Below are 15234 nucleotides of genomic sequence, written 5' to 3'. Positions count from 1 at the left end.
TCTATACTACACTCGTGTGCCATGATTTGAACAAACTTGAATCTGCACTTTGTCAGAAAGTGTTCATGTAAATTTTAACATTTCTGGTTCCGTGGTTCTTGAGAAGAAGATTTTTAAAGATTTTTCCTATATATTTGTATGTGAAATTTTGATCCGCTATTGTGGACTCATCCAACCCCCGTTGGCCATGATTTGAACAAACTTGAATCTGCACTATGTCAGAAAGTTTTCATGTAAAATCCAGCTTTTGTGGCTTTGTGGTTCTTGCGAAGAAGATTTTAAAAGTTTTCCCAATATATTTGTATGTAAAACTTTGATCCCCCTTGTGACCCTATCCTATCCCCGGGGGCCATGATTTGAACAAACTTGAATCTGCACCATGTCAGAAAGTTTTCATCTAAATTTTAACATTTCTGGCTCCATGGTTCTTGAGAAGAAGATTTTTAAAGATCAAGCTATCATGTAAATCTCAGCTTTTCTGTCTCAGTGGTTCTTGAGAAGAAGATTTTCCATGTATATTTGTATGTAAAACTTTGACCCATCCCCCCCCCCTTTGTGACCCCATCCTACCCCCGGGGGCCATGATTTGAACAAACTTGAATCTGCATTATGTCAGAAAGTTTTCATGTAAAAATCAGCTTTTCTGGCTCCGTGGTGCTTGAGAAGAAGATTTTTAAAGTGTGTCCCTATATATTTGTATGTAAATTTTGATCCCCTATTGTGGCCCCATCTAACCCCCGGGTCCATGATTTGAACAAACTTAAATCTGCATTATGACAGGAAGCTTTCATGTAAATCTTAGCTTTTCTGGCTTAGTGGTTCTTGAGAAGAAGATTTTTAAAGTTTTTCCCGATATATTTGTATGCAAAACTTTGACCCCCCTGTGGCCCTATCCTCTACCAGGGGGCCATGATTTGAACAAACTTGAATCTACACCATGTCAGAAAGTTTTCATGTAAAATCCAGCTTTTCTGGCTCAGTGGTTGTTAAGACGAAGAGTTTTAGAGATATTTCCTATTTATTTGTATGTAAAACTTTGATTCTCTATTGTGGCCCAATTCAACCCCGGGTCACATGATTTGAACAAACTTAAATCTGGATTATATCAGGAAGCTTTCATGCAAATCTCAGCTTTTCTGGCTTAGTGGTTCATGAGAAGAAGATTTTTAAAGTTTTTCCCTATATATTTGTATCTATAAATTTGATACCTGTTGTGGCCCCAAACCTATCCCCGGGGGCCATGATTTGAACAAACTTGAATCTGCACCATGTCAGAAAGTTTTCATGTAAAATCCAGCCTTTCTGGCTCAGTGGTTCTTAAGACGAAGATTTTGAAGACATTTCTTATTCATTTGTATGTAAAACTTTGATACCCTAGTGTGTCCCATTCAACCCCGGGGCACATGATTTGAACAAACTTAAATCTGGATTATATCAGGAAGCTTTCTTGTAAATATCAGCTTTTCTGGCTAAGTGGTTTTTGAGAAGAATATTTTTAATAATTTTCCCTATATATTCGAATGTAAAACATTGAACCCCCCTTGTGGCCCTATCCTACATCCGGGGGTCATGATTTGAACAAACTTGAATCTGCACTATGTCAGAAAGTTTTCATCTAAATTTTAACATTTCTGGCTCCGTAGTTCTTGAGAAGAAGATTTTTAACGATTTTTCCTATATATTTGTATGTGAAATTTTGATCCGTTATCGTGGACTCATCCAACACCCGTTACCCATGATTTAAAAATTTTTGAATCTGCATTATGTCAGGAAGCTTTCATGTAAATCTCAGCTTTTGTGGCTTAATGGTTCTTGAGAAGAAGCTTTTCCTTGTATATTTGTATGTAAAACTTTGACCCCCACTTCGTGACCCCATCCTACCCCCGGGGTCATGATTTGAACAAACTTGAATCTGCACTATGTCAGAAAGTTTTGATGTAAAATCCAGCATTTCTGGCTCCGTGGTTCTTAAGACGAAGATCTTTAAAGACATTTCCTATTCATTTGTATGTAAAACTTTGATCCCCTACTGTGCCCCATTCAACTCCGGGCACATGATTTGAACAAACTTAAATCTGGATTATATCAGGAAGCTTTCATGCAAATCTCAGCTTTTCTGGCTTAGTGGTTCATGAGAAGAAGATTTTTAAAGTTTTTCCCTATATATTTGTATCTATAAATTTGATACCTGTTGTGGCCCCTATCCTATCCCCGGGGGCCATGATTTGAACAAACTTGAATCTGCACCATGTCAGAAAGTTTTCATGTAAAATCCAGCCTTTCTGGCTCAGTGGTTCTTAAGACGAAGATTTTGAAGACATTTCCTATTCATTTGTATGTAAAACGTTGATACCCTAGTGTGTCCCATTCAACCCCGGGGCACATGATTTGAACAAACTTAAATCTGGATTATATCAGGAAGCTTTCATGTAAATCTCAGCTTTTCTGGCTTAGTGGTTCTTGAGAAGAATATTTTTAACGATATTTCCTAGTTATTTGTATGTAATACTTTGATCCCCTATTGTGCCCCATCCAACTCCGGGGCACATGATTTGAACAAACTTAAATCTGGATTATATCAGGAAGCTTTCTTGTAAATATCAGCTTTTCTGGCTAAGTGGTTTTTGAGAAGGATATTTTTAATAATTTTCCCAATATATTCGAATGTAAAACTTTGAACCCCCTTTGTGGCCATATCCTACACCCGGGGGTCATTATTTGAACAAACTTGAATCTGCACTATGTCAGAAAGTTTTCATCTAAATTTTAACATTTCTGGCTCCGTGGTTCTTGAGAAGAGATTTTTAAAGGTATTTCCTATATATTTGTATGTGAAATTTTGATCCGCTATTGTGGACTCATCCAACCCCCGTTGCCCATGATTTGAACAAACTTGAATCTGCATTATGTCAGGAAGCTATCATATAAATCTCAGCTTTTCTGTCTCAGTGGTTCTTGAGAAAAAGATTTTCCATGTATATTTGTATGTAAAACTTTGATCCATCCCCCCCCCCCCCTTGTGACCCCATCCTACCCTCGGTGGCCATGATTTAAACAAACTTGAATCTGCACTATGTCAGAAAGTTTTTATGTAAAATCCAGCATTTCTGGCTCAGTGGTTCTTAAGACGAAGATCTTTAAAGACATTTCCTATTCATTTGTATGTAAAACTTTGATCCCCTACTTTGCACCATTCAACTCCGGGGCACATGATTTGAACAAACTTAAATGTGGATTATATCAGGAAGCTTTCATGTAAATATCAGCTTGTGTGGCTTAGTGGTTCTTCAGAAGAAGATTTTTAATAATTTTCCCTATATATTTGTATGTAGAACTTTGATCCCCCTTGTGGCCCTATCCTATCCCCGGTGGACATGATTTCAACAAACTTGAATCTGCACTATGTCAGAAAGTTTTGATGTAAAATCCAGCTTTTCTGGCTCAGTGGTTCTTAAAACGAAGATTTTTAGAGATATTTCCTATTTATTTGTGTGTAAAACTTTGATCCCTTATTGTGGCCCCATTCAACCCCGGATCACATGATTTGAACAAACTTAAATCTGCATTATATCAGAAAGCTTTCTTGTAAATCTCTTTTTTTTTGGCTTAGTGGTTCTTGGGAAGAATATTTTTAATAATTTCCCCTATATATTCGAATGTAAAACTTTGACCCCCCTTGTGGCCCTATATTACTCCAGGGGGTCATGATTTGAACAAACTAGAATCTGCACTATGTCAGAAAGTTTTCATGTAAAATCCAGCTTTTCTGGCTCAGTAGTTCTTAAGACGAAGATTTTGAAGACATTTCCTATTCATTTGTATGTAAAACTTTGATCCCCTATTGTGCGCCATTCAACCCCGGGACACATGATTTGAACAAACTTAAATTAGGATTATATCAGGAAGCTTTCATGTAAATCTCAACTTTTGTGGCTTAGTGGTTCTTGAGAAGAATATTTTTAATAATTTTCCCTATATATTCGAATGTAAAACTTTGACCCCCCGTGTGGCCCTATATTACTCCAGGGGGTCATGATTTGAACAAACTAGAATTTGCACTATGTCAGAAAGTTTTCATGTAAAATCCAGCTTTTCTGGCTCAGTAGTTCTTAAGACGAAGATTTTGAAGACATTTCCTATTCATTTGTATGTAAAACTTTGATCCCCTATTGTGCGCCATTCAACCCCGGGACACATGATTTGAACAAACTTAAATTAGGATTATATCAGGAAGCTTTCATGTAAATCTCAACTTTTGTGGCTTAGTGGTTCTTGAGAAGAATATTTTTAATAAGTGTCCCTATATATTAGAATTTAGAACTTTGACCCATGTGTGGCCCTATCCTACACCCGGGGGCCATGATTTGAACAAACTTGAATCTGCACCATGTCAGAAAGTTTTCATCTAAATTTTAACATTTCTGGCTCCATGGTTCTTGAGAAGATTTTTAAAGATTTTTCCTATATATTTGTATGTGAAATTTTGATCCGCTATTGTGGACTCATCCAAACTCTTGTTGCCCAAGATTTGAACAAACTTGAATCTGTACCTTGTCAGAAAGTTTTCATGTAAAATCCAGCTTTTCTGGCTCAGTGGTTCTTAAGACGAAGATTTTTAAAGATATGTCCTATTTATGTGTATGTAAAGCTTTGATCCCCTATTGTGCCCCATCCAACCCCGGGTCACATGATTTGAACAAACTTAAATCTGGATTATATCAGGAAGCTTTCTTGTAATTCTCAGCTTTTGTGGCTTAGTGGTTCTTGAGAAGAAGATTTTTAATAATTGTCCCTATATATTCTAATGTAAAACTTTGACCCCCCTTGTGGCCCTATCCTACTCCCGATGGCCATGATTTGAACAAACTTGAATCTGCAATATGTCAGAATGTTTTCATCTAAATTTTAACATTTCTGGCTCCGTGGTTCTTGAGAAGAAGATTTTTAAAGATTTTTCCTATGTATTTGTATGTGAAATTTGGATCCGCTATTGTGGACTCATCCAACCCCTTGTTGCCCAAGATTTGAACAAACTTGAATCTGCATTATGTCAGGAAGCTATCATGTAAATCTTAGCTTTTCTGGCTCAGTGGTTCTTGAGAAGAAGATTTTCCATGTATATTTGTATGTAAAACTTTGACCCCCCTTGTGACCCCATCCTACCCCCGGGGGCCATGATTTGAACAAACTTGAATCTGCATTGTGTCAGAAAATTTTCATGTAAAAATCAGGTCTTCTTTCTCCGTGGTGCTTGAGAAGAAGATTTTTAAAAATCATTCCTATATATATTTGTATGTAACATTTTGATCCCCTCTTGTGGCCCCATCCAACCCCTGGGGCCCATAGTTTGAGCAAACTTAAAACTGCATTATGTCAGGAAGCTTTCATGTAAATCTGGGCTTTTTTGGCTTTGAACAAACTTGAATCTGCACCATGTCAAAAAAGTTTCATGTAAAATCCAGCTTTTCTGGCTCAGTGGTTCTGAAGACGAAGATTTTAGAAGATATTTCCTATGTATTTGTATGTAAAACTTTGATTCCCTATTGTGGCCCCATTCAACCCCGGGGCACATGATTTGAACAAACTTAAATCTGGATTATATCAGGAAGCTTTCATGTAAATCTCAGCTTTTGTGGCTTAGTGGATCTTGAGAAGAAGATTTTTAATAATTTTCCCTATATATTCGTATGTTAAACATTGACCCCCGTTGTGGTCCTATCCTTCTCCCGGGGGCCATGATTTGAACAAACTTGAATCTGCACTATGTCAGAAAGTTTTCATCTAAATTTCAGCTTTTTTGGCTCCGTGGTTCTTGAGAAGAAGATTTTAAAAGATTTTTCCTATATATTTGTACGTGAAATTTTGATCCGCTATTGTGGACTCATTCAACCCCCGTTGGCCATGATTTGAACAAACTTGAATCTGCATTATGTGAGGACGCTTTCATGTAAATCTCAGCTTTTCTGGATCAGTGGTTCTTGAGAAGAAGATTTTCCCGGTATATTTGTAGTTAAAGCTTTGTCCCCCCCCCTCCCTTTTGACCCCATCCTACCCCCGGGGGCCATGATTTGAAGAAACTTGAATCTGCATTATGTCAGAAAGTTTTCATGTAAAAATCAGGTTTTCTGGCTCCGTGATGCTTGAGAAGAAGATTTTTAAAGATATTTTCTATATATTTGTTAAATTTTGATCCCCTATTGTGGCCCCATCCAACCCCCGGGGCCCATAATTTGAACAAACTTAAATCTGTATTATGTGAGGAAGCTTTCATGTAAATATCAGCTTTTCTGGCTAAGTGATTCTTGATAAGAAGATTTTTAAAGTTTTTCCCTATATATTTGTATGTAAAACTTTGATCCCCCTTGTGGCCCCATCCTACACCCGTGGGCCATGATTTGAGCAACCTCGAATCTGCACTATGTCAGAAAGTTTTCATGTGAAAATCAGCTTTTCTGGCTCAATGTTTCTTGAGAAGAAGATTTTTAAAGTGTTTTCCTATATATTTGACCCCCTTGTGGTACCATCCTACCCCAGGTGGCCATTTTTTGAACAAACTTGAATCTGCAATATGTCAGGAAGCTTTCAGGTAAATTTCAACTCTTCTGGTCCAGTGGTTCTTGAGAAGAAGATTTTTAAATGATCCCATTCTATTTTTGCATTTTTGTGAGTATCTCCCCTTTGAAAGGACAAGGCCCTTTATTTGAACAAACTTGAAAGCCCATCACCCAAGAATGCGTTTGGCCAAGTTTAATTTAAATTGGCCCCATGGTTCTGGAGAAGTCGAAAGTGTTAAAAGTTTACAGACAGACAGACGGACAGATGGACAGACGGACAGACGGACGGACGACGGACAAAATGTGATCAGAAAAGCTCACTTGAACCTTCGGTTCAGGTGAGCTAATAATAAGAGTCTTTCATTGATAGCCTTCCCTGTGGTCATGGTGATATTATAAAATCTGACATTTCCGGAAAAAAAAATGATAATAAGATTACATATATGGGCGACAAATCGAAAATAGCACATTTTCGAGTTAGTGCCGGAACGCTTGTTTATTCTAGATTTTATATAATGTGATCACATGATTTCAAGATTTGGTTAGCCTTTGATACTTCCGGTAAAATGACATTTGTTGGGAAGAAACGAAGATATCAAAAGCAAGAGACTACTGCTCAGGGTGACGACTCGTGGAAGATGGGAAAGTATGGTTAGACGAAGAACATTACATTCTACCCCTTTCTGGCACAGACAAAATATCCGAAATGCGTGATTAAAGTTGATGAAACAAATAGATTACGACCCTTGGAAACATCATGGACTCGTACTAGTTATAGACTATACTCCAAACACTTCGTAGATTGAACGACTACAAAGGAAAACCCCTACCTGACTGTTTGCCAACAACAACTATAAACAGCTTTTGAAGTTGAAAAGTACGAGTTCTTTCGACAGGCCGGACGTCGAGCCATCCATCTCTCAGTAGCATGAATTGGGTTGTCATATATATATATATATATATATATATATATATATATACATACCTTCTGATAATATATATAAAGTTTGTCAACATATTATAAAAAAAATTGCATTGGACATAGTGGAACACTTCGAAAAACAGTGTTGGTGATGCTAGGAGGGGGGGGGGTCTCAATTTTATATGCGGGAAATAGACTCATTAGATATTATATTTGGGTAGCAACCTAATTGAGTGTAATATAACTGCTTTCATTTAAAGCTTTATTTAACCTATATCCTTCAGTAATGTTTCGTTTGGTATAAAAACGTTTTTGAAATCGGAACCCCCCCCCCTTTTTTTCAATTGAAGTAGAGACAAATGCAGTGTCGAGGTGCCGCCCCCTTTGGTTGCACATTAAAATACTGGCATTATGTTTGAAAATATGCAGTACAGCCACAAAAATTATTTTCATTATTCTTTTTCCAGATATCGGAAACTTTGTTTTAGTGATGATAATTAGTCCACTAATCGCAATTATATTGGTTTCTCGTCACCTCGAAACAGCTGAAATGGAAGTACAGACAGATATAAAAATGGAAGAAATGACAGAGCTCCTGGATTTGAAGTCGAAATCCTAGAACCCTGATGTTGTTTGTCCAGAGAGTCGCGTGTACATCCAATGACGGGAGCGTGAAACAGTATACTGGAGTGTCATTGAATATTTGCACTTTCCATTATCGCAACAATATATTCTAGATCGCTACAAACGATTAGAGAATATTCATGAAACTGTGGCAGCATTTTTTATAAAGTGTATTATAATTTAATGATAGAATGTTGTCATTTATGTTCTAATGAACCGTTATGCACTGAAAAATTGAACGTGTTTCAAGTTTCAAATGCAGACTAGTGCTACTGTAATTTCAAATAAACTTTATTATCTATCTTCTAATTTGTTTTGAATATTTCTTAGAGTGATTATATTTAACCTCTTGGAATACTTTAATATCAGTTGCTTGGATAGTATTACCAATCCATGATCAATTCGTAACATAAAAATGACAGTGGTGATGTTCAAATGTTCATGATGATAATAAAACATAGCCACCAATCAGAGTACAAAAATGCTAGCCTTGAAATATCAAGACAATTTGCAAAAATGATCAACAACAGTTACTACAAAAACGAAAGGAACTAAACAGCTGTTGGGAAATGAGAAATTACGATATACAAAAACAGGAAAAATCAAATATATGTTGATAATTGAATGCCATGATACCACAATGGGAATGGTATCCGACATGGTGTGATACTTTTACCATATATTTTTGCTTAGCAGTAATATAATCTATTTCTAATATATGACAAAAGTTGAAACAACACAAAAACTTGCGCAACACAGATACAACCCCCAGACACAATTTGTCCTGACTGGTGCACCAGCACCCAAACATTGTAAGGATTTGACGTCTGCCTCGTTACTGGAATGCAGTCCGATTTAATGGCAACTGTTCTGAGCATTTTTGACATTTGTACACTTTCAATATGGTTTGAAGTGATTAATCTGAACCCATTTTCGTTCTTGTAAGATTGTACACAGAACTCTGTGTGGATGTTGTAAAATATCGCAAGTTTGAATGTCTGAAATTGGCTGAAAATTCAGACACTTGTTTCATGTGATGAAATGACTTTAATTAATCCCGTTCGCGTTTTCTTCGATGTTAAATCATGAGACGGATTTAGGATTTTCGACCGGGGGGGTGGGTGGGTTGAAAGTAAAGTTTAAGCTAAAATACTCAGTTATTTTGGGTGAGAAATCGTGAGTTTTTACTTGCATTATTTTTGAATTTCTGGCGAAAGGTGGGAGGAGTGTTGGACCCCCCCCCCCCCTCTAAATCCGCCACTGGCCCAGTGCATCAAAAATTCTTCTGGTACTGACTGGACAATTGTTCAATATTACTCGACCGATTATATTTTACAAGACCGAAATTCTACAGACAAAGTAAAACACTGTATTTAATATAATTTTACTCACGACAATGTTCAAGTGGTATTACCTCTCAGTTCCACTGCAATCTCGCACAACTCTGAACTAACTAAATTAATTTTTCTACAAAAGAAACAAGATACCCCTCGATCCTAAAAACAAGAGCCTACGATCTGTCACTTTCCATTAAGAAATCGATTTAAAAAGTTATCTCTATCATTTTGAAACTTGACGTTTTAAAACCGGACATGCCTAGGGCTAACCAAATCTGATGGCGAGTGTAAAATTCGGGTAAAACGGTGTTCCGGCAGTAACTCGAAAATGTTCTATTAAGGTGTGTGTTTCCTCTCTGTGTAGTGCAGATATGATATAAAGAAATATAATGACATTTTTTTTAATTAATTTATGTGCTCATTATACATGTAATACGGATTTTCAATTTCATTCGGTGTTTTTATCTAAAACGGTAGTGACATAGTCGGCTGTAAAAATTATCGTTTGTTACATGAAATTTGAAATTGTTTGTGATACGACAAGGATAATAATTCTCGACCAACAAAGGTTATATTCATATCAATAACACGTAAAAGTAAACAGTCTCAATGACATATACAGTGTGTGGAATGGCAGTTCAATCGATTGCGGTCCTAGACAGGCTGGGATGAATCGAGTAAAGGACTTAATTGGAACCAATAGAAATCGATCATATTTCAATAGATAATCCTAAAATGAAGTTTAATAAATTAATATGAGCAGCATTGTTTTGGTGTATTTTCATACTAATGTTTATATGACCACATGATCGTTTACGTTACGGAAGGGGATATATACTGGGAAAAGGTATACACATATCGTACTGTAATAAATTTAAAAAAAAACAATCCCTATCTTTCAAACTTATATACATCTTAAAATATTCAAAACTGTAATATGTATACAGTGTAATCATTGAGACGAGCAAAGACCCATGACCTCTTACAACACGACTTTAGGCAGTTCATTTAACGTGGGAAATATAACGCGGTTGATGTAAACAGTGCATTGTGACGTCATCATTAGCTGCGATATATTTTTTTTCTTTCAAACCAATCCACAACAGAACGTACGAAAGTATGGGAAATCTTGTTTGGAATTTAAAATCATTTGTGGTACTTTCCAAACTATTTATTTGTTTTATCTTCGGGGTTGTCAATGAAGTATACCGCAGTGACAACGACATTTTTCCGGAGGCATTATGGGTAGTCCCCATCATTTTTCAGCTGATGAAGAGCAAACCAAGTGACTCAATTGCGTAATCATTGGAGTGAGCTCGTCGCGTCGCTTCGCGACGGGAGCTTCGCTCGCTAATATAGCATACATGTACACATGTATGCTACTAAAATTCTACATAGGCCTAATAAAATTGATACTTTCTTAATAAGATTTAACAAATACGTGTAAAAGTAAAGAATGCTTTTCCATCTGATTTGTATTTACATATATCAATACAATCATTTTTTTCTGTTTTCAAATCAATTTTATCTTATCTTATTTCAAAGTTTTAATAACAAGGGGTACTTGTACTAATAAAAACTGTTATCAACAGTCGCAAGATGGGAACTTGATCGCTATAAAATCGTTTTAAAAATAACATCACAAGTCTGGCTAGATTGTGATTTGAATCGATGCCAAGTTGTCTTTTACGCCACTATGCACTGTGCTTTAGGCATTATTTACATTTTCGGCTGAGAGTTCTAAAATGTCAGCTGAAATGCATCTCAAAAATGTAAACACTATATTAATTGTACGTCAAGCTATTCATCCACATACGTATTAATTCAACATACACATGCATATTTAAAATAGAAACTGTCAAAACGCGGACAAAAATCAATTTCGACTTAGCTCTTGATTAATCCTGTAGAAAAGATAAAAGAATAAATCATTTTCAGGAAAAAGAACTATAATGATAACAGCTTAATAAAGTTAAGTCCAATTCCAATGATAATTGCATAACTGATGTTATACAAGAGGATGACAGGACCGGTAACCCATCACATAGGAAATTAGAAATAATAGTTCATAAATGATTAGAAAAAAAGGGTTTTAACCATCCGACACCTTCATCTTCAGGCTTTTAAGGTAAGAGAGAAGTATTTTTACATGTCACACCACTGGTGTTCGGATTTACGCGATGCTTGTCCGGAATTCCCCGACTTTAAACTTGCCTTTTATTTCGCTGAGCATGGCGAATTTTAGGCTCGAACATCTTTTCTTTCAAAATATGTCCGTAAAATGTTTTTATTACTTACTTTTCATTGTAGGAACAAATTATTAAAACAGAAATGCTATCCCGTTCCATTTTGTGAGTAAATTTGGAGTTTACGTTCTTGCATTTGTTGTATGCATTTTTGAAGTCCCATTTGAGCTTTCCAAGGTCCCATTTGAGCATTTGCCACTTGTGTAAAGAACTCAACATAGTTTAGGTGAAACTGACTTCTATATGGCGTTTACTGCCACAGCAGTGGGATTTCTTTAACGTACCCACGCCTATAGTATTTCCATTTTTAATATGGCCCAACAAATAAAGACCTTTGGCAGGTAACCAATCAACTCCCAACAGAAGACGAGATTCTGGGACGACGCTGTAAGTGAATAAGCTACACACTCCGTAAACCAGCGTCAAATATCAAGAGGCGAGTGCTGACCTGGAATTCTCAAGGAAAGACAAAGACATCAAGAAAATGGAATGAAACTGGAGACAGATTAAGTAAAATGGCTAGAATAGAGACGCTTGGAGATCTCTTGTCGGCTGACTATGTCCCAGGAGGGGTAGAAGGCATAAAAAGGGGGGGGGGACAAGAAAAAACACATTGAATATCACTTCTTATTTCATCCGTTTGGCCAAACGATTTGATACGGCACAGCAATTGATAATGAAACTGAAATCAAAAGGTCATTGAAACTGGTGTGGGCGATGTCACGACATTTAATTTGCATGCTATCTATACATAGAATATAACGTACTATGTCATATTTCGACACTCGAAACGATAGCTTGGCAGTAAGCTGCGTAGTATAATGATTAGATTTAGATTTTCGGCTTGAGCATCACTAAAGAGACATTTTTTGTCAAAATGCGCATCTGGTGCATCGAAATTGGTACCATATCAGTTTTACAATACGACCCCTGGGTCGTGGCCTCTGGTGGTGGACTGTTAGTCCTATAGAGTGTACCTACAGTCCAGTAGCTAAGCACTTCGTTACTAGCTTGGAAATACGGATGTATATTTAATTGCTGTTATAAGATTTAGAAATTAATTTCAAAACCAATGATTATCTCCCTCATGCATAGCTCTGATCCTTAGAAGAATTTGGCTACAGTCTTTGGCACTCAGTTTTTCCTTTTAACTCTGACAAGGTTATTGCTATTTCGAATTTTCAAAATGTCGGCTTGAACATCACTGAAAACACATTATTTGTGGAAATCTCTCAGCCATTCACCAATTGCTAAATATTTTATTAATTAATACATGCAATATCTTTAGGACAAAATATAATGGCACAATTAGTGTTTATTTCTATCATGCTTTATAAGTTTTGATAAAAGATTTGGATGTCTAAAATTTCAGCGTCTCTAGACACCATGTATTTTAAAACTTGTAAACTTGAGTCATGTGTAACTATTTAAACAGTTGATTATATAACCGAAACAGAACGGAATGCATCCAAATCACCAACTCCGTTTAATATAATTGACATGCTGACTATGCATATTGAATTTGATTTCATTTCTCAAAAGTGGACTTATTCATGTCTGTCGAATGAGATGTTGAAGAGTTGCCCGCATCAAGGATCATAAGCCCATTCACACGTAAAAGAAAATTTCTGATTTTCGAAAAAGAGTTGGCTTACTGCGAAACTTCAAAATCTTTCAATATCGAACATATTTCATAAATTTAACCGCCATAAAATAGCTGAAACATTGCCAAAACGGCGCTAAACCCTATCAATCAACTATGGAACTTACCCAATAAATGATTTCGCGTGATATGTACGCCGCACTGCACTTAACATAGTGCACTATTTATTTACCCATGTCACATTGCAGTCCTTCCCAGCCCGGGCGACATCCACCGGTGCACTCTCCCGTTCTTCCGTTACATGTTGTGGGATTTTCATCACAATTCTCAGAACATATTTGATCACAATTCTTTCCAAATGTCCCACGGGAACAGGCTGAAAGTAAATGCGAAAACAAAATTAGAATTCAAAACTATTATCATATGCTTGGGTTCTTTGGGTAGTTTTGCACCTTGCAACCCTAAAACATGTTTAAATTTGTATATAATGTATTAATACTTATATGTTCACCATTAATAGTTTAGTGTTTTCCTTTCCTTTAAAATAATACTCTTTCAATATTAGACGTTACCAGTTTTACAGAGTTCTCCTTCATATCCAGAATCACATCCATCAAAGCATGTCCCGTTTATATGGTGGCATTGTGTATAATCTAGGCAGGTTCCACAGTCTTTATTACAGCCATTCCCGTATTTTAGTCCGTCACATTCTATCAATCATAGTGCAAGAAATAAGACAATTTTTCAAGGTAATTCTAATATTACCTGGCTAGTACCAAAAATAATAAAGATAGTGCAAATATTCAGGAATTATATCGTAGAATTTCGTCAATGAGAATCACAAATACAGTTAATCAACTTACTATCAGTACAATGTGTTCCCTTCCATCCCGAATAACAGGGGGGTGTACACTGTCCTGTAAATCTGTCACACGTGTCACAATTAGTGCACGTTCGAGAACAGTTCTTCCCATGTCGACTACTAGGACACGCTTAAAAAAAGGAATACATGAATCACAGGCCATTGATGATATATTTTCTTTGATTCATTTCTGAAGTACCATCCAGTGTTCGATTTGATAGTGACACAACGATATATTCTCTCTAAAAGTACTTGGATCTAGACTTGTATACAATGTTCAAAATGCATGTGATATTTGTGTTTTACAATTTCCATCATATACATGTACGCCTCATGCAAATATCAATGGACTTTGACAACTGAAATCTGTATGACACATCTTTTGTAGTCCTGCTTATTGAATAGCGATGTATTTCGATAAGACCTATCATGATTTAGAATTGTATTTTCCGAAATATTGTACAGTTAATGATTGCGACACATCATGTATAAACAATATCTACTAATATATCTACATGCAACATTGCCAACACATACGCATTTTACATTTGTCTCCGTAGACACCAACGTTACATCCGTTTGTACACGATCCATTCACATTGTTACATGTCACCCCGTCACTACAGTTACCACAGGTCTCCATACATAGTTCTCCATAGTACTGATGACTGCAAGCTACAAATAAAAGGAACCATCCTGAACAACATAAAATAAACCTATATAAAGATGCAAGTACCATGGACGTATCACTGAAACAGACATACGTAGTTCACACTGATGTCCCTGGTATCCAGGTTTACATCCCTGGCAGGCTCCATTCTCTATATGACAGTATCGACAGTTGGTATCAGGGCACGGTAGAGAACAGTCAGGTCCGTAGTTACCGGGTGCAGGACAACCTTAGCAGAATTAGGAAGCAAGTATATAATACGCAACCAAACAACGTACAGGGTAGATTTAGAAAAAAACACGAACATTGTAAACTGTTTGAATAAACCTTGAAATATATTTTTTTTTAAACTGAACTGGAGAATCGAATGGATGAGATAAAGGTGATTACATATTGCATTATATAATACCTGGTTA

General features: G+C 36.4%; 1 protein-coding gene across 1 annotated transcript in view; it reads right to left on the bottom strand.

Moving 5' to 3' along the window:
* The window catches only part of LOC125663233 (receptor-type tyrosine-protein phosphatase epsilon-like), a 50705-nt gene extending 35888 nt beyond the window's left edge, over positions 1 to 14817 (bottom strand). The window contains exons 1-4 of the mRNA XM_056146118.1: positions 14686 to 14817; positions 14150 to 14278; positions 13859 to 13996; positions 13519 to 13662 (exon numbers count right to left, since the gene is read on the bottom strand). Of these exons, the coding sequence (XP_056002093.1) occupies positions 13519 to 13662; positions 13859 to 13996; positions 14150 to 14278; positions 14686 to 14791 (517 nt within the window). The 5' untranslated portion in view covers positions 14792 to 14817. The remainder of the gene's footprint in view (positions 1 to 13518; positions 13663 to 13858; positions 13997 to 14149; positions 14279 to 14685) is intronic.
* Between the last annotated feature and the right edge of the window lie 417 nt (positions 14818 to 15234).

This window comes from Ostrea edulis, chromosome 8 (assembly GCF_947568905.1).
Source record: "Ostrea edulis chromosome 8, xbOstEdul1.1, whole genome shotgun sequence".
Lineage (NCBI taxonomy): Eukaryota > Metazoa > Mollusca > Bivalvia > Ostreida > Ostreidae > Ostrea > Ostrea edulis.
Note: the sequence above shows the minus strand (reverse complement) of the source record. Positions and strands in the feature narration are given on the sequence as shown.